The following is a 24,499-nucleotide window of genomic DNA, read 5'->3' as shown; positions in this document are numbered from 1 at the left end:
TATTTTCACTTCAATACATTTATTTTGTAACTTTACTAATACTTAATAAAACCCAACTGATCAGTTCTGAAGTATTTTTATCGATTAAGATACATTGTATAAAGTAATACAATGAGCTCCACCTTTACTGCAGCATTACAGCGACAAACATCAATACTTATAATCCTGTATGAACATTATTCTGAACCAGTCTGCATCATATGTACTTTTGATGCTAATACTTTCGTACTTTTACAGAAGTGCATTTTGAATGCAGGACTTTTCTTTCTCAGAGTATTTCAAAGCAGCTTTGAGTGTTTCTTCCACCACTGTCACCCCGTTAATGATTATATTCATATAAATTACTCCATTTAGTACAATTTCTAATGCAGTAACTAATTAAAAAGGACTTCTAAGTTCTTTATTAACCGTTAACGAAGCCATTATTTACAACACACAGACACATTTAAGGTATGTCGTATTATTTCAGGTATTTGATCAGAAGTTCATGTGAGGGCGTCCTGGCAGTCCTGACCTTTCCTGTCCCTCTCACCTGTCCTACACTTTGAAAGTAAGTAAACAGATCTATCATTGCTCCCATTAAAAACTAGTACCCATAAAAACCTGAGGTATAAACTGACGACAGGAAAATAGCTGTTCAGAGGCTTCAGTCAACAATCTGACAGAAAAAATACATTTACTCAAAATCCTCTTACTGATGTGCTTTCAGCCGCATCTCACAGTCTTCATCACATGAGCGCACTTTATATTCAACTACACTGAGGTCACCTGATCACAGGTGAGCCAACTCTATTTGTCGATGACGGCTGTGAGATGCATTTAAAGACTCTGGAAAAAGTCAGTAAATCTTTGCGCCGAGGTCAAGAATGAACTTGAACATTTCGATATTTAACAAGTCTTTTATTCATCAGCTTTGTTTTTTGGCTGTGAGGCAGCTGAACCAGCGGAACAGCAGCAGATCCTGATGCTGCTCCGACGCTCCGCTTCCATGTTGGATCATTGTCCATCTGCTATTTTTACTGCAGATAGACGACAAAAAAGAAAGTGGAGCACGAGTTCACGGCCTCAGATGAAGTCTGAACTGCTAATGAGCAAACGCCTCGACGGGGAGATGAAAAAGATTCGTCTTTGAGAAGATTCAGCCCGTGACAGGAAGTGTTTCCATCCACCGCCGTTTCTGAGCGCTTTCACTTGGAGCACAAATAAAGTGGAAACTCTGAAAACTGAACTGATTTCCACAGTCTGAGTGGGACTGAGAAACTGAATGATGGACTCAAAGCTTCCAGGTTCCAGACTCCTGATGTTGGTACGACAGCAGCGGATGGAAACACATTAATCTGCCTTTGCTTTTGCAGATTTTCTTGAAATTCTGTTTGGATCTGGGTGGAAACGGGACAGTTTGGATCAGCATGAGATTTAAAATGCAGACTAACAACAGAAGCACTCAGCAGGGCAGATAAACATCGAGGCACTATTGAGTTATTAAAGAGTTATCAAAGAACACACACTGATCAGCTTCCACTGCCGAAACATCAAATAAACCTTTGACAAAATGACACGTCCTCTGGTTTCTCGTCCCACCGTCCGCACGAAATGTCAGCTTCGACTCGACTGAAGCTCACGAAGGACGTCCACCGCAGCAGGCCGGCTGGTAAATGTTGACTTCAGTGCAACCGTTTGTGGAAACAAACCGGCCTTCAGTTCATGTTCGGCTGAGCTTCGGCGGCGCCTCAGAACTGCACCGCGCTGGGTGGGATGTCAAACATGGAGGGGTCGAACTGCTGCCCTTTGAACGGGGACCCTTCGGCGTCCCAGCCTTTCTTCAGCATCTCGTGCACCTTCTGTGGAGGAACACGTGTTACACAGGCTCACAAAGACCACAGTGCCATCTAGGGGTGAGTCGAGATGCTGTAACGACCACCAGAGCAGCTCAAAACAACCTGAGGCTGATAGTGTTTCTATTAATATCTTCAATGTCTCAATATTGTCTACAAACCCATAATTATTAACTCTCTGCAGCCTCTTTCACTCATGCGCCATGTTACATTAATCCCTTATGTACAAACAAAATGAAACCTGCTCAGTAAACTATGAAACACAGCGATCGAGCTGATTTTATGCTGCTGAGGAGATTCTTCTCACGTCAGATGAGTCTGCACAAAACGTTTCTTCCCCTCACAGAGCTGGACAAACTGGTTAGAAAACTCCACCAATCCTGCTCAGACCAGGATTTAATGACAGCTGCCACCACGAGTGAACGAATATGAGCTGCAGCACGAGAGCAAACAGGAAGCAAATCAGAGCCACAGCCGAACGTGTCGTCGTTCTGCGTCTGAGTCAGACGTTATTAAAACAGCTGAGATGATGAGACAGATGATCTAATCCTGAACTGTGTGTGTCGTCCACCTCAGCCTGCTGCGAGCGTCTTCCTGCAAACGTGTGAAAATTAGACCGTGTGAACGTGACAAATCATTTGGTCGCAGCTGGAATTGAATCCTGACACCCGGGTCGGCAAAACACAGAGATCTGCTGAACGCCGACGTTGACGAATCCGTTATCTGCAATCACTTGTTAGCAAATATCACAGAACACATTCAGGAAGCAGCCTCTTGTTATTAGACGGAGCTAGCTGTCGCTTCCACCACTGTATGATCAGGAGTGTTGCTCCAGTTAAACTTTTATTCAGCTCATAAACCTAATCCTCGGGGTTTGGATTTAGGTCCAACATGGTGCTGCTCTCGTGGCGGCTCAATGACGTTAAGCCTAATTCAGAAGGCTACACCTGCTTTTTCAAAGCATCAGAAACACATTTAACCAACTGTTAACCGTATTGGGTCAAACTCTGCCGTGTGTTTTCAGTCACTTCTCTCTGGATGAGGTTACAGTCGGCCTCCTGCAGCGAGCTCGTTCCTTCAGTGCTGCACGAACAGGAAACCTGGTTTGTCTTAACGGTGGTGGAGGATTAGATTAGAGCTTGAATTCCCCTGATAGATTTGTGTGCGTATGTGCAGCCGGCTTTCTAATCAGCTTTTAACAAGTATGCACCATCACATCGAAAGAGTGCAGACGGATACGGAACAATGAGACAACTGCAGCTAAACCGAGCGAGCCGCGCTTCCAGAATAATGTCTGAAATCTGACTGGTGACCTGCTCATGAATACGTGGACTTGCAGTGAAGCCACGGGGCTCGTGGCTTCTCAGGTTACCTGCTGACCAGAGTGCATGTAAACACCTGAAGATGTTTGACTCCTCACCATTTCATGACTCTGAGGTTTGCCCTGCAGCTTCTGATGGTAGTCGAAGGTGAGCCTGTCCAGGACGGCGTGCTCGTCCTCACCGACCGTCGCCATGGAGCGCTCGCGGTTAATCTGGTTGATGTCGATCTCCTTCTCTCCTTTCAGCACCGCGCTCCACCAGACCTCGGAGGTCTTACTGAGGGACAGCTGGAAGTCAAACACAGCCGGTTAAATTAAAGGCGGTTCATGTAAAGGTGGGTCACGTGGACGGCGTCATGCGTGCACTCACGACCACACAGCTCCCAGGCTCCAGGCTCCACAGAGAGGTCTCGGTGTTGATCTTGTGAGTGAACTCTCCCTCCATCAGAGTTTTCTCCTCCGATCCCTCCCTCACGCACAGCTTCACGCTGCTGGTCTGCAGGCTGACGCTGACCTGAGGACAGCCAGCGTGACACAACACGAATGAGACAGGGCTGCAGTCACTGCAGTGAAAACGGTGGAGTCCCGTTCGTCAGGCGGTGGAAGGGACGACACTCACCTGTCGGCCTTTAACGACGGTCTTTGGCACGAACACGCGGACCTCCACGTCAGTGTAGTCCTGAGACCAGCTGTAGTTTTCTCTCACCGCCCCGTTGTAACTGTCGGGGTCGCACTGAAACTTGTCCTGACTCCTGAAAAACAGCATGCACACAAACACACGAAATGACTCTCAATCGATGAGAGATCAAAGGTTTTGTGCTCCAATGCCTCACTGATGTCTTTCACATTCATGATTTTGCCCTGGAAGCTAAAATCGGTAAGAATTGTGTAATTTCTTAACTGCAAAACGGACCTAAAAACCAAAACGTGGCACAAAACAGCAAAGCTTTGGCTGTGTAGTTACTGAACTCATAGAAAGAGAGCTAACTGAGACAGCTAAAGGCTAGTCTTGTGAGCTAGCTGCAGCTAGCATTAGCCAAAACTAAAGCTATGTTTAGTTAGCAGTTGTCTGCAAATGGGAAATATCCATTTTGATTAAATGACATTATTCAGTTTCACGTGAATAAATAAAGTGTCAGCTAAATCAAATCATAGCTAAACTCCTGCTAAAGCTAGCTAGCTTAGCATAAAGCTAAGCAGATCTCTGTAGTTGCTGAACTCTCATGAATTTCTTGTGATTTGGTTTTTAAAATACCTCAAAATCACATACTTAAATACCTAAAATTGTACATGAATGTATTCTGATGCAGTATAAATCTTAGAAACAACTGAGCCAAACACAGAAACACCTCTATGAGCTAAAGACTGTAGTTTTGTTCAAACAAAAAGGATCAGAAAGCTGACAGCACACATGTTGTTGGCAAAGTTTAAGATGAAGTTAACAAACGTCTTGTTTTGTCCAACCAGCGGTCCAAAACCCAAATATATCCAGTTTATCATGAATAAGAAAAAGAAAATCAGCACATCGTCACAACTGAGAGGCTGAAATTGGAGAATTGTTGCTGCTGTTCACCCAGCTGGAGACCAGACATGAATATTTCCCGGCTCACTGATTTGATTCCCCAGTAAAAAAAACTGGAGGTCACTCACTTGTCCGCTGAGTTCGTGCCGGCTGCAGCCGCCTGCTCTTCCTCAGGTGTCTGATCTGGAGCGTTGCTGCTGGCGGGCTGAGGGCTGACAGACGCCTCGGCTGAGGCGTCCCCAGCGTCCAGGGAGGACCTCTCCGCCTGCACCTCCTCTGCGCTCCGCTCCTCCGCCCCCTCTGGAGGCTCGGCGGAGATCTCCAGCTCCTGAACTGCCGGAGGAACGCACTGACTCTCCTCTCGCTTTTGCAGCTCGCTCAGCTGCCTCTCTCTGTCGTGATCTGCCATCTTCTCAAACAGCTTAAACGTCTGAGGAAGGAATAAAAGATGATCACAGATCAGGACGTGAGCTTCATTGATCCATGTATCATCAATCAGTGATGAAGAGAAATTAAAACAAATCTGTGGTGCTGACTAATTCCCTTAAAATATACTGAATTCAGTCCAACAGGAAGGACACAACAGTCCTTCCTGAAGATGTCTGTCTGACGTGTTTGTCAGAGGTGTTCATGATCACTGTGGAGGATGCAGCTTATGGTGCTGTTTCTGTTATCCTGCTAACCGTTATTGATAGAAATAGCGGAGGCAAACCAACAGAAACACCTCTCTATCGATCAGTAGAGGCAAATAATATGAACACAGGTGTTCAGACTGTGACTGAACTGAGAGAAGTCGCTCTTTGACATGTTGCATGGCCCTGAAAACATCGAACATGTTGACAAACTTCACCTTAAACACCATCTTCTCCGCCACTCCGGGAGGGAAGCCCATCTTGTCGTTGGGACCTGACAGCAGGCGATAAAAGTCTGTCTTGCGGTACAAAAACCCAAAATAGACCTGCAGAAAGTCCTGGATGTTTCCAACGTGCTGCAGGATGCCGAGCAGAGCGTTGTCGTACATCTCTGTCATCTGCAGCGGCGACGCCATGGCGGCTCTCAACGTTTCTCCGTGTTCACAAACCTTTAAAGTGTCCCTGCCGACAATTTACGGAGCAAAACAAGCAGACTCTGTCAGGAAATATAAGTTAAGAAATAAGTGGGACCTGCTGGGTAACGTTTCTTAACGTCTGTGTTCCTCGCCACAGACTAATAATAACACTTCCGGTCCTCTATTTTCAAAATAAGTTCACTATCTCAAAAGATAGGTATAGTTTGAGTAAATTGGTAATAATTTAAACTAAATATTAAACACAAGTGTGTAGTATTGTATAGTGTATATTTTAATATGGGTAGCAACCGCTGTAATAGATTTACCGAGAGTTAGTCTGTCTCTATATTATTTCCTTTTTCTTTATCCGGTTGGTACGGATCAACAGTTGTCCGGCGGAAACAGATACCTAAAAGTCGAATAAACAGTTCCTGTGTACAGACAATTTCTCTGAAAAATAGCAATTGCACCATTTTGACAGGACCAATAATCATTACAGTGTTGAAGTTTTAATCATAAGTTATAATAATAACGTCAGTGAAACAAAATCGACTTACAGAAAATTGTGTAAGCTCAATTAGTTTGTCCGCCCCAAACATTTTAATACGCAAAAAAACATGGCGGCGTCCTTGAGCAGCACAGGCAGCGTGAGGCTACTGGTAAGAAAAGCAATATTTGAACGTTTAACACTTTTCTGTGAAGTCATGTTAACGTTGAACATGTCGATGTGCTTTAGTTAATTTAGGTATGGAGTCTGAGATCATGTTTCTTGTGAAGTTAAAGAGTTTAACCGACCAGTAGCTAACAGCTAGCTTCGGTGTCATGTCTGAAACTTAACGCTACCTCAAAACGTTTGATACCTCTGAGTTACTCACTTTAAACACCGTCTAACAGATAAGTGTTTCTGTGACACAGATGACAACTTATGGTGTGTTAAAATGCACTGAAACTGGCATAACTAACGCTAAGCTAACGACTTGGCTCCGTATCAGACTATCATGGGGCCGAAAGGCTACAGATTCACTGTGTGGTAATCTACGTCTATGTAGAAAACATGATTGTTAATACCAATACAATATAGTTTTAAGGGCGCTGTTGTTTTCCTACATGTTGTTCTCAAGTGGTGCATTTTACTACATGAATGTGTGCTGGATCAAACTACCATGATGTGGGCTTAATGTGGGTCTACAGCTCATTTCTTCCCGGAGCACCACAGTGGTTCATCTGATGGGTTTTACTCTCTTGCTGTTTCCTCTGTTTTCTCTGCAGGGTGTCTTAGCCCGGTCCGTCTCATTATGCAGCTCCTCTGGAAGCAGAAGCCTCCATGTCACTGCAGTGTGCTGCAAGGTAAACCCTGTGCTCCAGACGTGGTCATAGTTAACCGTCTGGCTGTTGTAATGTGTGTCTTGACTTTTAAGACTGCTGTACCAAAGGTACTCAGAGGATGGGTTCACATTATTTCAAGTCTGTCTTAAAACATCCTATCAGCACCTTCGGTGAAAGACATGTGAGGACAAAACAGAGCCACAGACCACATTCTGTGCAAAAGACATTGCTAAGATCAGCTGAAGCTCATAGATGAAGCTTTATCAGGAGGAGTCAGACAGCTGAAGGACATCTCTTCCAAAGTAACGTTCATTTTAGTCCCGTCTGCCTCGCCACAGACCTTCTCTACACAGACTGGTTCACTGACATTTGCGTCTCTATCTTTCCTTCTCTTTTGTTTTCCAGAATCGAGCAGCTCGTGTCCGCATTGGCAAAGGAGACAGACCTTTGACCTACGAGGAGGTGCTTCACCCTCATCAGATTGGCCACCGCAAAGGATGGTTGTCACATCATACCAGTGAGTGTGACCAAGCTCTTTGAAGAGCACTTTGAATTGAAAATCACCCTGATTTCAGCGGTCTAAAGAGCAGTGGGGGCTGTGTGATTCACCTGTATGTCTCAGGACTTCTCTCCTTCCTGTTTCAGGTAACCTCAAAGGAGAAGAGGGCGCAGCTGAGCGTACCATGGAGGACATGTTCATAAGGCGTTTCATGTTCGGGACCTTCCACGCCTGCAAGGCCAATGAGCTCGTGATCAAACGGCGTGGCAACCTGCTCGTAGTGTGCGCTGTAATGTTGCAGAAATTACCACCACCTAAGTATTACTTCTTAATCGGTTATTCGGAGGCACTGCTGTCGCACTACTACAAATGCCCCGTCAAGTTAGAGATTCAGACGCTGCAGGATAAAGCTGTGTACAAGTACCTCTGATGGAGCTGCGTACTGCTAATACTACGTGTTTCTGTTAGAGACAGTGTACCATGGGAGGGATTTTGCTCCTGTTTAAATTGTGGCTTTGTTCCCGTCTCCATTCCTGCTCACAGCGATGATGTCTTCTGATTTCAGTCTCCCCAAAAGGACGTCATAAGTTTTCAAAAGTTTTCAGTCTTTGTGCTTTTCTGAAATGAACTCAGAATTAAAGGAAATACAATCATGTGTGTGCCACTGAAACATTAGACCTTAAAATGTTAAACATATCTAGCAGACAGATAGTTTAACATGCTGTCTGTGTGTTTGGATCACAGTTCCAGTTCAGTCTACTCCTCTGACCTACAGTGTGTATATATACAGTCACATTAAATAATGCCATTTTCCACGTGATTTATAGCCGAAGCTACACCTTGACAGGTTTTAAAAATACACAAAACTCAACAAGAAAGCAGCACAAAACAAACAAACAGTAAGACTTCCACACTGTTCTGGTCAGGCAACATTTCAGGCTTCATCTGAGGATCGACCGGCGCTACAATCAGTCTGATAAGTCTGATCTGTTGCATCGTAGTCCGCAACATTTACACCATTTGTTTCCTCAAATGTCAGACAGCCAGTCTGACGATAAAGTATGTCTACTGATTGAAGGCTGTTAATGTAACTTCAAATAAAGTAAAACCCAACTCATAGAAACAGTCCCTGTAAAGTGCTCTTATTTTATTTTATTGCTTTGAAATAAATCGCCTGAAAATGTGCTTTTAGCTGATGTTTCTTAGAGAGACATGACAAATGCATTTCAGTGATTTTTTTGATTTATTATTAATTTCATCACAGTGCAAATACATTCACATTTAAAAAGGCACATGAGGCTCGTCAGTGCAAATACGAGGCGCCCAGGATTAAAGCGTCACCATGTGAAATTTCCCTCAGCACTTTTCCATCCTCCACTTTAAAAAGGCTCTTTACAAATATCATTAATACTCAATGCAAAACATCGTCATAAAGAAATTTAAGAAGAAGAACTTAAGAAGTTGTCACATGACACATCAAATTATGTCCACTCAGACTTTCTGTCTGAACGTCTTTCACCGGACGTGCTGCAGAGATCAAAGCTCAAAAACACTTGAGGTCAGAGCTGCTCTCCACATACATTCAGATGGTTTTACATTTTGGGAAATCTCTCAGAGAGATGGATGACAAGACTGATGACAAACAGAGTGTTTGCTCTCAAAGACAAAATGTGGAACTGTTCCTTTAGAAATGATGGGATGAACGACAGCTGCAGCATCAAACATTTGGCTGAGTATTTTTTACCAATAAAACTTTCGATCTCCACGTCAACAAACGTCGGAAACATTTCTGTTTCTGTGAAACGGATCAGATGCCATTTTAAACCCTGAACGCTGCATAGAACAAACTAAGTTTATAGTGCATTTTATAAGCAGAAACAAACAAAAGCAGACTGGGAGGACTCAGTCCAATCTGCACAAGACGAACAAGGAGGAGTTTTCTTAAAAGAATACGTAATCAGCTAAAAGTACGAAATATTTGAGCCCAGCTCAGAAAAAAGAAATCATTTTCACAGCAGACATTTTGACGTGTCAGAGGAGGAAAAGCACAGCTGTCGTTAATAATGTTAAAGGAAAAGTTTGGCATTTTGGGAAATATGCTTATTGGGCCGAGCTAGGCTAGCTGCTTCTATCTTTATGCCAAGCTAAGCTAACCGGCTGCTGGCTCCAGCGACATATTTAGCCAAGAGAGTGGTCTCATTCTGTCCATCTAATCCTCAGTAAGAAACATTGTGCAGATTAAACAAACAGGCTTTACGCTATGTTACACTAACTGTCTCCTGGCTGTATCTTCACGTTTAGCATTACAGACGTGAGAGTCGCATAAATCTAAAAAAAACTTGCAAGAAAGCAAATAATCGCATTCATCAAAACGTTAAACTGCTCCTTTAAGCTTAAATACGTCTCTTTAGAGGAAACTGTCACGTTATTAGCAGCAGAATTAGGCCTAACAGAAACAGCTTTCGTGCTAATTTAAGCTAACCGGCTGCTGGCTCCAGCTTCATATTTAACAAACAGACGTGAGAATGGTTCAATCCTCTCATCCAACACTCAGCAGGAGACCAAAGAGGTGCATTTCCCAAAATGTTGAACTTTTCTTTTAACAATGGCTCCGTTCTGTTCAAGGGTCCCTGTAAACCATGAAAGTGAGCGCAGAACCAGGACCCTGAACCTGAGGCAGCTCGACAGATTTCAGGCATCATGCACGTCATTATTTCCACCTGAGCTTTTCCGTCTGAGGCACGTCAAAATTTCACAGTAGGAAACATTTTGAAAGAAGCCCCTCCGACTCTCACACTTGGTAAATGTTGCCTGAACGGGAAGCAGGCCGCCGGGCAGCGCCTCAGCTTCTTTACTTGATGTCGCGGCAGCTGTCGCCCTCGCAGGACTGGAGCTTTATGAGCCGCTGGTTCATCGCCTGCAGGACGACGGGATCCACCTTCTTCACGATGTTCTCCAGCTGGTGGGGGTCCAGCTTCAGGTTGTACACCTCTACAAACGACTGGGGACACAAAGAAGAAGAAGGGACGCTGAGCTTCATCTGTTTCCACACTCCCACATGTGCGTGTGTCACCAATGTACCAAACACGACAAAGCTGCACCTCGCTGTCGGCGAACTCGCAGTACTGAAGGTTGTGCTCGCCGTCGAGGGTCCGGACGCAGGCGTAGGTGTTGTTGTAGGCGTCTTCGCACACGCAGTCTGGGAAACATTGCTGAAGAAGTGCTGAGGCGTCAGTGATGGGATGCAATTACATTTACTCAAATTCTGTACTTACGCACAAATTCAAGGTACTTTTACTTGAGTATTTCCATTTCATACAACTTTACACTTCTGCTCTACTACATCTCAGAGAGATCATCCCCCTGCTGTCCAGTGAAAACCACGTATCTCCAGATGTGTTGAATGTTGGTGCTAAACTGAAGGATGAAGTGCTCCTTTATTCTTGTGGCAGATACTCACGGACAGTCCCGGGCCCAGTTTGGGACACGCAGGGTCTGTTGTAGGATGTCCCTCTCCGGTGTATTCAACCAGGAAAAAGGGACGTGCGGTGCCGTTCCGCAGCGATGGGGCCTGACAGTCCGACAACTTAAAGTTAGTACAGAAGAAGTAAACTCTGGGAAAACACTGAGGTCCATTTAAAGAAACAGCTGACCATCTGAGGGAGGAAAGACTGTCCGTCCACGTTCACAGTCGACAGGTTGACGCCAGATATGTCCAGTATGGTGGGAGCCAGGTCAATATTCAGCACAGGAGCCTGAAGACAGAGTTAAAAACACACCGAGACGGAGGATTACAGCCAGTTTTCAGCAGCGTATCTGTGTGTGAGTGTGTGTCAACGAAGGACGGCGTGTGACCTGCAGCGTCTGGTTCGGTTTGATGCCAGGACCGCGGACCATGAGCGGGATCCTGATGTCAAATTCGTACAGCTGCCTCTTGTCGATGGGCAGCGAGAACTGACCTGGAACAGTGAAGGCAGCTGATTACTGAGAGGCGGCTCACAGACAGGAAGTACACCGGACGACCTCACACGAGGGCCGGGGGCCGGGCTTCGGCCGGAGCGGGTTCACACCTGTGTGGTAGCCGTTGTCCGAGGTGTAGAAGATGTAGGTGTTGTCCAGCTCCTTTATGCTGTCGAGCTTCTTGACCAGCAGCTCCACCATGTCATCGACGGAGAGCAGAGTCTGCCACCTGAAAGCACGTCAGCCGTTCTTTAAGTGTTTAAAGGCTACGATCCAAAAATCTAAATATGTAATAAAAAGCGTAAAAAGTATTATTACTTAACAGCCATTAAAATACTGAAGTTTGCAACTTTTAAGTATATAAAAAGTACACAGAGTATGTCACAGCTGTAAACTGTAAATCTTTCAGTCACTTCAGTGTCTGACTTTCTGTCTTTGGTGCAGAATCTAAACTGATTTCTAACATTTCGTTGTCAAAGTGAGATTCATGACAGGCGGACAGGCGTCAGTCGCTTTGCTGACTCGTGTATTTGTACCGCGAGAACGTATAAAACCTGTAAAACCAGTAAAAGCTCTCTGCAGCATTAAACTTGGCTGATCTGCTGTGTTTCTTCATGGGTTCACTTCAGGTTTGACAAAGCAGATTCTTATCAGTGTGGTTTGATGTAATCAATCAAAAAAGAGTGCATATACTCCAGTACTTTAAGTCCCATTTTGAGGTACTTGCACTTTACCGTGCTACTCTGTACTTGCACCACAACACCTTTGCAGAGTCAGATTAACAATACAAAATAAAAGCATATTATTATTATGTATAAAAATAAGATTTATAGAGAGCTGTGATTCTGCATTAAGTAGAATACAGTCATATACTGAAGTGGGCCATTCTTATTCACAATAAGTACTTCAAGTACCGTTTCCTGTATGCGTTGTCCAGGAAGGTGAGGGAGCTGCTCGGCATGGGGTTGACGGGTTGACGCAGCAGCCAGTGTTTGTCCTGACACAGTGGAGAAGACGCTTAAGAGGACAGACATCAAATGCAATAATGTTTGATGTGAACTCGCACAAACCTTCCCTGGTTTGTCAAAGCTCCCGTCTCGAGGAGCTTTAACATCGCCGAACTCCTTCTGGTACTGCGGAGCTGCCGTCCAGGGGGAGTGAGGAGCTGGAGGAGACAGCATGAGGAAGAACGGGTGCTGAGGGCTCCTGTTCTCCAGGAAGGACAGGGACCGGTTGGTCTGGATGGAGGAACAAACCGAGACACCACAAACTTCACATCCGGTTCAAACACGGAGGGAAACTCGGAGAAACCGCGATCAGATATCAGGAAGAAAACAGCTCGTTAAAGATGGTGGGAGGACATAAAGTGAGCGAGCTGCAGGAGCAGGAGGGCTGAGCGTTTGCTGCATCTGTGAGTCATTATCACACCAGGACATGTACCAACAACTGGTCACACGCTGCTGAATGCACGTTATGAGACGTGAGTAATGCTCAAAGCACCACTGCATCTAAATGCTGTCTCACAGAGGTCTGCAGAGGACTTTATGGAGGCGCAGCGCCAAGTCGAACCCTTAAAAACTGCATTTCATGACATTCCTTGCTGCTGGTAAAAGCATTACTGCAGTTCATCACCAGCCAGCAGTGCAGGTGACAGACAAAGTTGAGCTCTCATAAACTATATTTAAAGCAGACAGACTCATGTGTCACCTGATGGGGATGACGTGCAGCAGACTTCACACATTTCAATAAACACACAAAGACACCAAACGTCTGTCTCCACGCGAACTCTCGGCAGCGCAAATACTCAGAAACCAAACGACCTTCACAGTATTAGCCTGTTTTCTTACATTTTTAGTACCATCGAGTTAATGATTAACCTCTTGCACTGCTGACTGGCTGACAAACAAGACTTTTTACACACTTTACAGTTTGATGACAGCAGCTGATTTAGGCAATTTGAAGGGGGTATACTCACATAAATGTGCTCGCTCACACGCTCAGAGTGTGATGACTACTTACTATGAGGTCTGTGAGGTAATCCTCTCCATAACTGTCCCCGTGCTTCTCTTCTTTGCCGTTGACTGACAGCGTGTAGTTGTAGTACTGCGAGTTCCCCACCTGTAACCATACAGCACAGGCTGTGACGGCACAAGTACCTGCAAATGTAGTACTCTGTGTGTGTGTGTGTGTGTGTGTGTGTGTGTGTGTGTGTGTGTGTGTGTGTGTGTGTGTGTGTGTGTGAGACTCACCAGTGCATGCCACTGGTCCCAGCCAGGTGGAACATGACCAACGTCTCCTCCGTCTTTCTTACCGTACTGACAAAAGGGGAAAAAAACAGTTAAATAAGTCACAAACCTGAGAAACTGTGTGACAAGACAGAGAGACTACAGCCACGAGCTAAATGCTAAAGGAGCATGCTAACATGCTCATAGTGACAATGCTAACATATGTTTAGCATGCTCACCATCATAGCTGCATGCTAGCATTTGCTAATTATCAATATGAAAGCACTGAAACTGATGAGAAAATGACTCAAACTGTCCAATATGAAGCTCTAACAGGAAGTTGTGGTGCTGACAGTGCTGCGACACCCCCACCCTCAGGCGGCTGAGCTCGTCATACTTGTAATCTTCCTTGCTGTTGCAGTAAATGTCTCCTGGTCCTCATCACTCACAGTATCTTTAATAAGTTAATAAGTGTTGTGTCTGTTGTGGCTGCAGCGATGGACTTAGATAAACTCTCCAGCATCATCCTGCTGCACTGCTGAAGGGGTAAAAGAGACAGGGCTCCTGCGCTGTGGGCCCCACCGCTCCCTTTAACCTCTCTGCTCAGCTCCTACACAGGGTGAACCGAGGGGGATTAAGTGGGTGTAGATTGTGTAGATGAACCCACCAGCGATAGCTTTAGAGGGCGTAGCTACACCCTGATTCATAGCTAAAGTCTGTGCCTTGTCATTCTGAAAGAGTGACAGCCGGCTTTGCCAAAAACAGGCTGTGAGCTGGTGAAAGGGTGAACCCGCTCATAAAGCAGGACTGCGTTCCAACCTGGTTGAGGTATTTCCCGGCGAAGAACGTCTGGTACTTCTGCTTGCTGAGGAAGACGGGGAAGGCCTCCGACTCGGGGCCTTTCTGCCACAGGGCGCTGGAGCAGTTCCCGGACAGGGAGTTGTTCCTCACCTCGTGGTTGTGGGGGTACCGACCCGTCAGAATGCTGCTCCTGCTGGGGCAGCACAGCGGCGTGACCGTGAACTTCACGGGGGGGAGGGAAGGAAGCGAGCGCAGCCACGGGGGAGGAAGGGAATAGAGGAAGAGAGGGAGGAAAAAGATGATGAAAAAGAAGCGTGACAGTGAGGAGGGGAGGATGTGCAACTCAGTTTCAACATCTTCAAACTGTGCAGCAGTGGAACAAGACTCAAACACAAGTGACAGAATACTGTGGAAATACTCCATCACAAGTTTAAACCTGCAAACTTTCACTCATCTTGTTTTTAATGCAAAACTTTAATCTGAAAAGCGACTGCAGCTGCTGTAAAAGGTGAACGATCTCGCTGTGAATACTCAGTACCAGATTCAGCACTCAGCACAGTAAATGTACTCACAGCATTCACGAACGTTGCTCCTGCTTCTCCGATCAGAGCTTTGGTTTTCTTCATCGGGGTCTGAGGAACAGACAAAGGGACGGACAGTGGGTGAACTGAGCAGCTTCATGAGCGCGAACAGACATTATGAACTCATTATGACTCCTTTAATTAACGCACTGTGCTTTGTTCTAGATCTGATCTATTAGTCGATTGATTGATTGATTTCATTCAAATACGCCTTTGCAGGCCTTCACAGCTCCAGTGATGGGGGGCTGCTCGGTCGGCCCGCCTCTCTGGTCCACTGAAATATCTCATCAGCTGTCTCCAGAGGATGAATCCCTCCGACTTTGGTCATTTCCTCAAGAGTCCGACACTTTGGTTTGTGAGCGAACGCCTGCAAAACTACTAATACTACCAAGTCTCTTCATTTATTCTAAAAAATGAGAAAGAACAGCAGCAAATCCTGACATTTAGGAAGCTGGAACCAACAGATGTTTGACTTTACTGCTGCTCTGCTGCTTTGAGGCAGTTTTCTGTCGATCAGCTGCATTGATTGATGTCTTCTTTTATTCACACCGGACGGCACACAGACACCACGGCAGAGCAGTGGACCTGCACAGTCCAGCTTCAGGCTTCTGTGTTCATATAATTTAGATAATGGGGTGATAAAAACACCATAAAGTGACTCTAAACTGAACACCTGATGTTCTGCTCAAAGGCAGGAGCCTGACAGCTGCGTTCAAACTCACCAGAAACTCCTCTTTAGGATCGATACAGGTGATTATTATGAGGAGGGTCCACTCACCATCCCCCCCAGCTCAACATCCTGGTCGTCAGCGACGATGAGGATAACGTTGCTCGGTTTGGCGCTCGGTTCCGCACACCTGACGCAGCAGGTGAGCAGCGCCGGCAGCAGCGCGAGGAGCGCGAGGGCTGCCGGGTGCGCTCTGTGCCGGGTCCTGGTCGCTCCTGGTCCGCTCCTCACAGCTGCCATGAGGCCTCCTGAGCACCGGGCCCACCGCCACACACACACTCACACACACCCACACACTCACACACACCCACACTCCCACTCGCGCGCTCCGTCCAGGAGGAGTTTCGCTTCCTGGTCTGCGGCAGGATGAGGGTTCGGATGCGTGCGTGCGGGCTGATGGACACACTGAGCTTCTGTTTGAGGAAGTGGAGTCGACAGCTGGAGTCATGTGATCAGACAGATTGGGAGGAGTGAAGGCGGAGAACACGCTGCTCAACACGGACTTCACTCAACTTATCGATCCCTGACCGGCCCGCCCTCAGGGATCGATACCGAGCCAATACCGATACGTTCCGTTATATTATAATATACGGTGTTAGATCATATCATGTTGTGTTATATTATAGCATCTTTAATCCAGTGTAGGGATCCATGAATAAAAAGTGCACAAATCTACTCTTTTAATATATTAAACTGTCCTATATCCTATTATTATCCTTCATTATACCATATTGAACATACATTAAACTGTGTAATGTGTTTAATTATTTTATTTTATTTTATTTTATGTCGTAGTCAATCCTATATAGGAAGCAATTATTTTAGGATATTCAAAGCCGTTGTCCATATTTCAGAGTTTTAAAAATCAATGTAATGGACTTATTTTTCACAGAAACATAGAGCATTTTAGTTATGTGTAGTTAACGTGAGCTGGTTATGTTCTGAGTTGGAGATTTTACAGTTTGAGAAATAAACTTGTCTTTTCTCTGATGAACAAACATTGTAGTGGAGACACTTTTTCCAATTACCTCAAACATGCAGTAAACACACATGTAGCTCGTCCAGTTTATCCATCTGGCTCTAAGAGACTTTAACAATGACTTTCGTTTTCGGGGAAAATGAAACCTAAATGTCAACAGGAGGATCTGAAACCAGTTCAACACGAATACTTAAATGCTGTTTCCCTTAAAGCTTAAAAGAGCTTTAAGTTACTGTGGATCAGTTCATCCTTTCAGAGTTCATATTAATGACAAAAACCGAACCAGAAGATGACATTTCTTTTTCTGTACAATAAAATCTGATGAGAAATCAGATTCAACATGCCTTAAGTCCTGTTATGGACATTTTGCTGTAATTCAGGCTGTGTTTGATATCTTTGGGGTTGTGTGAGAGTCTGTAGATTAACTCGAGGTTCCTATGAGCTGCAGAGGTTATAATGTACCAACGCTTCTTGACTCTCTAGAGAAATTCAAACAGCAGCCCATTTTCTGTGTGAAGCCCAGAGATTCATTTGCAAATCATCTCTCACAGCATGCAAAAAAGAGTACATAATAATAATAATAATAATAATAATAATAATGAATTTGTACAGCCAAGTGCTTCACATAAAGCAAAAAGATTAGATTAAATTAAGATTAGAAAGAGAATACAGAGAATGTAAGGCAGCAGATGGAATAATAATCATGTGTTTTTTTCTGCACTGTTCACGCTGAGGTGTCGTACACGCAGGTAACAATCAGTCAGTGCGGTCACGCCTCAGCTGCTGCTTGTCAAAGCATGAAATGAGCTGAGGGCGTTCTGCTGGATGATAACAGCCTGTGCTGGAGGTTATCTTTGGTGACTGCAGACAGCTCATCATCTTCATCATCTCTGCTGCGAAGAACCAGCTCTGTGTCCCCAGGTGTTCAGCCACATTCAATAAGGGGAAAGTACATCCACTCAGTTACTGTCATTTAGTACAATTTTTAGGTACTTGTACTTTACTTGAATAAAATATATATATTAAAAATGAAGCCAGTGGTTCCCGACTTTTTTACCCTTTTCAGGTTAGATGTTAGATGTTCCACCAAACTTATAAACTTCAATGATTTTGTCATTTAATTATTTTAGATCCAAGGAGGAACTTTTCCTTTTCCTTTTTTTTTTTAACAGAAAATAAAAATAGAGAAAATTAAAGATATTAGGAGGTAGCCAGTCGATGATTTGATTTGCTGCAAAAAAATGTGAGATATTAAATAAAAATGTAGACTGACGGCAGCATCTCCTTGTTTATGATTTGCAAACTTACACAATCACACACAATCAAAAAATAAGGAAATAAATAATGTGAGTGCACCCAGCAGCATCTCTATGTTTTTGGTCCCAATGTTCATTTATTCAGTACGAATGCAATATTTACACGAATGCAGAAAAATATTGAAAATAAAAAATTGTCTTTGAGTGTCTGCAAACATCTATCTATCTATCTATCTATCTATCTATCTATCTATCTATCTATCTATCTATCTATCTATCTATCTATCTATCTATCTATCTATCTATTTGTTTGTCTCTCTGTTTGTTGTGAGTGCAGGTATCAACTGATGTCAGTTATTTCAGAATGATTACACATAACTCTTACTCATCATGAGCATATCTGCTCAAATCACAGCTAACGTTTATATATTTTTTTTCTTTTTTGTAATGGCATTATTGGACTTCCATACCCGGAAGCTCGGGCGTACGGCGCGCTGTTTGCACTCGGAACTATTTTGGTGACGAGCAGGTGGAGCCGGCGTACCTTTCCAGCTGCATCCGGTTGCTGTGCGCGATGTGGTTTTCTGTCCCACTAAACTGCCTCAGAAAGTGGATTCCGTTACGTGAGACCCCTTAACTTACCCGCGTCGTAGTGTTTTATGAATATTTATTACTTTTTTAATGATAAATAACTTAATAAAAGTTAGCTAGCAGCGAAGAAGTGATGTATGTATGACAGAAGTCAACAGAGCTAATGTCAAAATTAGCCAGAAACAAACAAAACATGTCGTGACGTATTAGCAGGCTTCGGTACCGGCGTGTTGTCAGATGCCTTTCTGAACCAGAGAGTCGAACATGGTGCCATTAAAGAGAAGAAAGGTCGCCTCCTCTCATACTGGGAACACTGGGAGTGACTGCGAGGGACGTGAAGTGCCAAACCAGTTCCCTCAGGTTGTTTTATTCCTGCTGGAAAGGAAAATGGGAGCCAGTCGAAGAGCTTTTCTCTCTCAGCTCGGTCGAAGAAAAGGATTTCAAGTGGAGGATTTGTTCAGGCAAGATGAACCTTAATACCTTCAAGTGTGTAGTACAGATAAATACCTTTAAAGGTACTTTTATTTCCCCCTTTACTTACATTTACTCAAGTACTGTGCTTCTGTACACATTTGAAGTATGGAAAATTAATTTCCTGTTAATCAAATAACTAATTAATTAGTTAAAGCACTAGTTTGTGGCGTCTCAGCCTGCGTCCTCATGCTGAATGTTGTCTCTTCACAGTCAAAGCGTCTCACACGTCATTTCTGAGAACAACCGTGGCGACGAGGTCAGAGCGTGGCTCGACTCGCAGGTCAGAGGTCATACGCCCGTTCACCTGCTGGACGTCAGCTGGTACACTGAGAGCATGCGTGCAGGACGGCCCGTTGACATACTGGACAGACACAAACTGCAGGTACGTTTCACCTTGAAGTGACTTCATGTCGATGAATGCGAAGGACACGTGACGTCCTCCTCTGCTCAGACTCGCACGCCGTGCTTCAGCTGATGGAGGTGAGGGTGGAGGTGTGTGTGACGGACGCAGTCCTGAGCTTTCGGTTGGTGTTTAACGGCTCTGTGTCTTTCAGGAGCAGCCGACTGATGAAGCAGAGGTGTTGGTGTTCTCCGTCCCCAGCTACGCCTGTCAGAGACGAACCACCCTGGACAACCATAACAGCGTCCTCACTGTGTGTCCCCCTGCAAACGCTCACACTGCAGCACTGAGAGTAGCTCAAAACATGGCTTGCTCTAACGCTGTGTGTCCTGTCTCAGGACGCTCTGTCCCTCCTGGCTGAAAACGCTGAGCTCAGCGAAGACGACGGGCGAGGCGTCGCCTTTCGACGGGCCGCCGCCGTGTTGAAGGCTCTGCCCGGGGCGGTGACGGACATGACGCAGCTCAGAGGGCTGCCCTGCCTTGGAGGACATTCGCTCAGAGTCATCAAAGTCAGTCCAAAACGTCCCTTTTAAGCCTCTTTCTGAGCTTCTTTTGGCTAATTTATGCCACTCGAAGATCATTTGTTTTTTCTTGCAGGAGATTTTGGATAATGGAGCATCAAGTGAAGTCGAATCCACGAAGCAGTCGGAGCGCTACAAAGCTCTGAAGGTCTGTTTGCACATAAATTTGATGCTCTAGATTTGGTCCTGTGTCCAGGTGTCAAATCCTTCATGTTTTGGTTGATTTTATAGGAGTCATTCAGTTGTTGGTGCATCTGTGTGTCTCATTAGCACCACCTAGTGGCCAGTCTGGAGACATTCTGTATTTACTGTACTGTTTGTGTGTCTCAGGCTCATAGATCTTCTTCCTCTGAGCTCCATTAAAACACATCAGTGAGCCTCACGGTTGTTCCTTCATCACCATGAACACAAACACACACACACACACACACACACACACACACACTCAAAAAGCACCAAATGTGGATCCATCCGCCACTGAAAGAAATTATTGAGCTTTTCTTTTAAAAAATTAATGTGAATATTTGTGAGTTTCTTCAGTCTGAAGCGGTGGCTTCAGGGTTGAGGCTGCAGACTGGAAGTCGGGAAATATTCAAAATGGAAGATTAAATTTGTCTTTTAATGGGATTTGAATGGTAAATGCTGTCAGTCTGTTCGTTTGAACAAACCTTTAAAGTGATGGTGAACTCGTTAAGGTGAAGTGTGCGTTTCAGGTCTTAACGGGTATTTTTGGAGTCGGAGCGAAAACAGCAGATCGATGGATCAAAGAGGGGATTTGCGACCTTCACCAGTTACAGGATTCGGGCCAAACGCTGAACCGGACGCAGCGAGCAGGTGAGTGTCTCTGCGCTCACGCTGCCTTTCATCTCGTCTCCCTCTGATCGAACGCCTTCTCATCTTTCAGGCCTCGATCACTACGACGACCTCAGCCGGCCGGTCACGAAGGCAGAGGCCGACGCCATCGGTGAGGTCGTGGAGGCAGCCGTCGCGTCCGTGTTACCGGGCGCACGTGTGACTCTGATCGGAGGATTCAGGAGGTGAAAGAGCAAACGTCCAGTTTTCTGACCCTCCAGGATGAATGAGTGTGAATGAGTAATTAAAAGTTGACCTCAGACTTTAGTGGAAACATCACAGCCGCCTCTGTCTGCAGGGGGAAGCTGACCGGCCATGACGTCGACTTCCTGATAACACACCCAGAGGAGGGCCGAGAGGTGGGGCTGATGCCCAAAGTGGTGTCCTGGTTGGAGTCACGGGTAAACCCCCTCAGGATGCCTCGTTTCGATCATCTGGACTCGTTCTCAGCGCACAGAGGTTCTAAGAACAGCTCTCTGTCCCTGCAGGGCTTCCTGTTGTACCAGAAAACCACGAGGAACTCTTACCTGGAGTCTAAGACCGGTCCTGGCCGGCCCTCCTCCAACATGGACCGCTTCGAGAGGTGTCTGTCCATCTTTAAACTGACCGAGGAGGAGAGAGGAGGGAACGAAGAGACGAAGAGGCAGAGTCTGAGCACGCCTGATCCAGATCCACAATCACACGCTCAGATCCACCGAGGCGGACCGGACGCGGATCAGACAAAACCTGCAGAACGCGGGCCGTGGAGGGCCGTGAGAGTGGACCTGGTGGTCTCTCCCATCAGCCAGTTTGCCTTCGCTCTGCTGGGGTGGACGGGGTCAAAGGTGAGCTCTCAGAAAAGACGCAGACCAGATGTTCCTCAGCGAACAGCCTCACGCTGACTCCATGTCCTCCACAGCTGTTTGAGCGGGAGCTGCGGCGCTGGGCAGCCCACGAGAAGACCATGTCCCTGAGCAGCCATGCCCTGTATGACAACAAACAGGTACACACACTCCTCACACACACACACACACACACACACACACACACACACACACACACGCCATGTTCCATCTCTGCCCTTCTTTAGCAGGATGTCGTTTTTCTGGACTCTTGCAGAAACGTTACCTGAGAGCGACGTCAGAGGAGGAGATATTCGCTCATCTTGGTCTGGAGTACATTCATCCGTCAGACAGAAACGCCTGAGCTCCTACAGGAGGGCGGAGCAAGCAGCACGTGAGCATCAAACCTGGAGGTTCAGCGTAGCATCAGCCATGTTTTTCTATGCGTGTGGGCGCCGCGTAGGTGCCTCAGGTGCAGGTGAGGCGATGAAACAGTTTGTCAGAGAGTTTAGAATTCTATGAGACACGATTTTACAACTTCACGGAGATTCATTGGCAGTTATTTTATCTGTTGTACGGAAGCCCTGAGAGGCAAAACTGTGGTGATGCATTTTCTAAGTCTGATGTAAATTTTCTCTCCTGTGTTTCTGAGTTAAGAGCAGGTCAAAAAAAAGTTTTTTCCTGAATAATCTTTCAAGCTGAGCTTTAAAGTGTTTGTTGTTGTCATGCTCATTTTGGCCACAAGAGGCTGGCGAGCATCACCTACGGAGAGAGAGAAGTTTACCTTCAGGGCTTTCACAGAAAGTCAAAGGGTTCATTTTAACCAGGATCTTCTCCTAAAACTAAAACTAAGTGGTTTTGATGCCTAAATCAAAATTTAAAACTCAAACTGCAGCTTTGACTTTTAGTTTTACACAGACAGACTCTGGTCTCCTCTGTCTGTGTTTCTATTAATTTGTCCACCACATTTATATCAATGAGGCTAAATAATAGAGGTATAATTTAGGTCAGTTCAGCAGCCCCACAAAGCTCTGTTTTGGTCAATAAGTCGATATTTTGCACCTTCTGGTCTGTTTTAAGCTGCAGAATCTGTCTAAATGTTACGTATTTTTAACTCTGAACTTGTATTTATTCTCACTTTTCTTGTATATTTGGACTGTTACGTACCAGAACATCAAGCCACATTCAGTGTCAGTGAGCTTCTAAGCTGCAGCCTTGGAAATGTTCATGCAGCTAAAAACATCATAACTGACTGACTTACATTAGTTTTAATGAACTGAGATATGACGTGCTGCTATCGTCTGTATAAATAAAGTTTTACCAGCTCCTCTAACCTGAACCTGTGAGATGTTTGTTTTATCTGCTCATCTGGACTTAAGCTGCTTGTGTAAGTGTTGAAGGACCTGTCTGATTTTCCCATGAAAAGACGGAGGCGCAGTCGGGAACTTCATCCTCTGGACACCATGACTGTCCTTTAACACGCCATCGTGTCCTGATGTGACCTCTAAACGGCTGCAGAGAAGCGAAGCTGCTCCAGACAAACAGGTTTCTGTGTGACGGGATTAAACTGCTCTGAGGTCACTCAGATAAAACAACGGTCTGATCTAATCAGCCGAGAGGACGACTGAACGTCGGCTAATTTAGCTAAAAATGCTGAAGACAGCTGGACTTCTGAAGATGTTTCTGCTTGGATATTTGTGCTTCATGTTTAGCTTGAGGACGTTTTGCTGTGTTTTTTGTGTAACGTGCACACCTGCGTGCTGCTGACCTGCTTTCTCCAGCGTCCTCGCCGTCAAACCGAAACCACACAGCAGAGACGCCTCGTGAGACCTGACGCTTACTGAAGGACTGAGCTGACGACAGCTTGTGAAGAACAGCAGCCTGCTGAAGGTCGAACCAGCGTCTGCTTTGGGCCTCTTCTGTCCATCAGCTGGTCCTCCTCCTCGTCCCTGAATGGACCAGGACCGAGCTAACTCATTTATTATTTGCCTTCGAGAACGCTGCGATCATCTGCTGCTGGTTTACTGGAGGTTTCCAGTAACAGTTGGAAGAAAATCGGGGATGCAGCGTTTGTCCATGACGACTCAAAGCTGTGGAATAAACTGCCTTCAGACATCAGGAAGCAGCTCGCTGGATATTTACCATGAAGCTAAAAACTGCCTTTAGCCTTTAGCCTTTAGCCTTTAGCTAGCTCTGTTTTCCTGATGCAGGCCTGAAACTTTATCCTCATTCTGCTGTATTTTACCTATATTTTAGGATTTTATTCTGTGAATTGTTTTTATTTTTGTTTTTGTCCTTTTTATTCTCATCAAATGGTTTTATTCTCTATTTTCCTTTTCATTCATTTTTTAATCTGTTTTATGTCCATTCTGTTCTTTATGTAAAGCACTCACTTGGTGCTTGTGATTTCTTTCTTATAAAGCACTTTGAGCTGCACTTCCTGTATGAAAGATGCTATATAAATAAAGTTTATTATTATTTGTATCATTATTGTTGTGTTATGTTCCACCAAAGACACATTTCAGCCCCAAGCGTCTCACATGGCCTCATGTAAATAACAGTTTGAGCCTGAAAGACGTAAAAGTGTCCGAAGTTTCATGAAAACAAGAGAAAAAGTCAGAAAACTGAACATTAATTGTTAAACAGCAGCTCCGACAGTAAAATGCTGCTCTAACATTGATGCTTCAGTATGAACAATCAGAGATCAGTCACAGGAGACGTTTTGCTGCAGGATTATTATCTTTATTTTTAGTACTTTAA

At 45.1% G+C, this 24,499-nt stretch overlaps 4 protein-coding genes across 4 annotated transcripts; 2 read left to right on the top strand and 2 right to left on the bottom strand.

Annotated features, from left to right (window-relative positions):
- Window positions 1–6: 6 nt before the first annotated feature.
- nudcd3 (NudC domain containing 3) lies at window positions 7–6,087 on the bottom strand. Its single transcript, XM_070989705.1, has 6 exons — window positions 5,529–6,087; window positions 4,807–5,108; window positions 3,776–3,908; window positions 3,527–3,670; window positions 3,256–3,444; window positions 7–1,841 (listed from the first exon to the last, which is right to left on the bottom strand). Exons 1-6 carry the CDS (start codon window positions 5,724–5,726, stop codon window positions 1,731–1,733), a joined length of 1,077 nt encoding a protein of 358 aa, XP_070845806.1. The 5' UTR covers window positions 5,727–6,087; the 3' UTR covers window positions 7–1,730.
- Window positions 6,088–6,137: 50 nt separating this feature from the next.
- Window positions 6,138–8,438, top strand: mrps24 (mitochondrial ribosomal protein S24). Its single transcript, XM_070989216.1, has 5 exons — window positions 6,138–6,385; window positions 6,996–7,073; window positions 7,458–7,569; window positions 7,698–8,060; window positions 8,327–8,438. The coding sequence occupies exons 1-4, from the start codon at window positions 6,344–6,346 to the stop codon at window positions 7,979–7,981; spliced, it is 516 nt and encodes a 171-aa protein (XP_070845317.1). The 5' UTR covers window positions 6,138–6,343; the 3' UTR covers window positions 7,982–8,060; window positions 8,327–8,438.
- A 340-nt stretch (window positions 8,439–8,778) lies between these two features.
- On the bottom strand, window positions 8,779–16,291 carry gnsb (glucosamine (N-acetyl)-6-sulfatase (Sanfilippo disease IIID), b). Its single transcript, XM_070989215.1, has 13 exons — window positions 15,897–16,291; window positions 15,110–15,169; window positions 14,556–14,759; window positions 13,761–13,826; window positions 13,531–13,629; window positions 12,582–12,749; window positions 12,426–12,508; window positions 11,622–11,740; window positions 11,407–11,510; window positions 11,205–11,306; window positions 11,012–11,122; window positions 10,653–10,763; window positions 8,779–10,552 (listed from the first exon to the last, which is right to left on the bottom strand). The coding sequence occupies exons 1-13, from the start codon at window positions 16,083–16,085 to the stop codon at window positions 10,403–10,405; spliced, it is 1,566 nt and encodes a 521-aa protein (XP_070845316.1). The 5' UTR covers window positions 16,086–16,291; the 3' UTR covers window positions 8,779–10,402.
- Window positions 16,292–18,607: 2,316 nt separating this feature from the next.
- Window positions 18,608–23,075, top strand: polm (polymerase (DNA directed), mu). The gene is made up of 11 exons (XM_070988900.1): window positions 18,608–19,132; window positions 19,356–19,527; window positions 19,700–19,798; window positions 19,884–20,054; window positions 20,143–20,214; window positions 20,780–20,900; window positions 20,971–21,103; window positions 21,217–21,319; window positions 21,407–21,742; window positions 21,817–21,900; window positions 22,017–23,075. The coding sequence occupies exons 1-11, from the start codon at window positions 18,936–18,938 to the stop codon at window positions 22,101–22,103; spliced, it is 1,575 nt and encodes a 524-aa protein (XP_070845001.1). The 5' UTR covers window positions 18,608–18,935; the 3' UTR covers window positions 22,104–23,075.
- Window positions 23,076–24,499: the final 1,424 nt, after the last annotated feature.

Source organism: Chaetodon trifascialis, chromosome 20, assembly GCF_039877785.1.
Source record: "Chaetodon trifascialis isolate fChaTrf1 chromosome 20, fChaTrf1.hap1, whole genome shotgun sequence".
Taxonomy (NCBI): domain Eukaryota; kingdom Metazoa; phylum Chordata; class Actinopteri; order Chaetodontiformes; family Chaetodontidae; genus Chaetodon; species Chaetodon trifascialis.
This window is presented reverse-complemented; position numbering and strand designations above follow the sequence as displayed.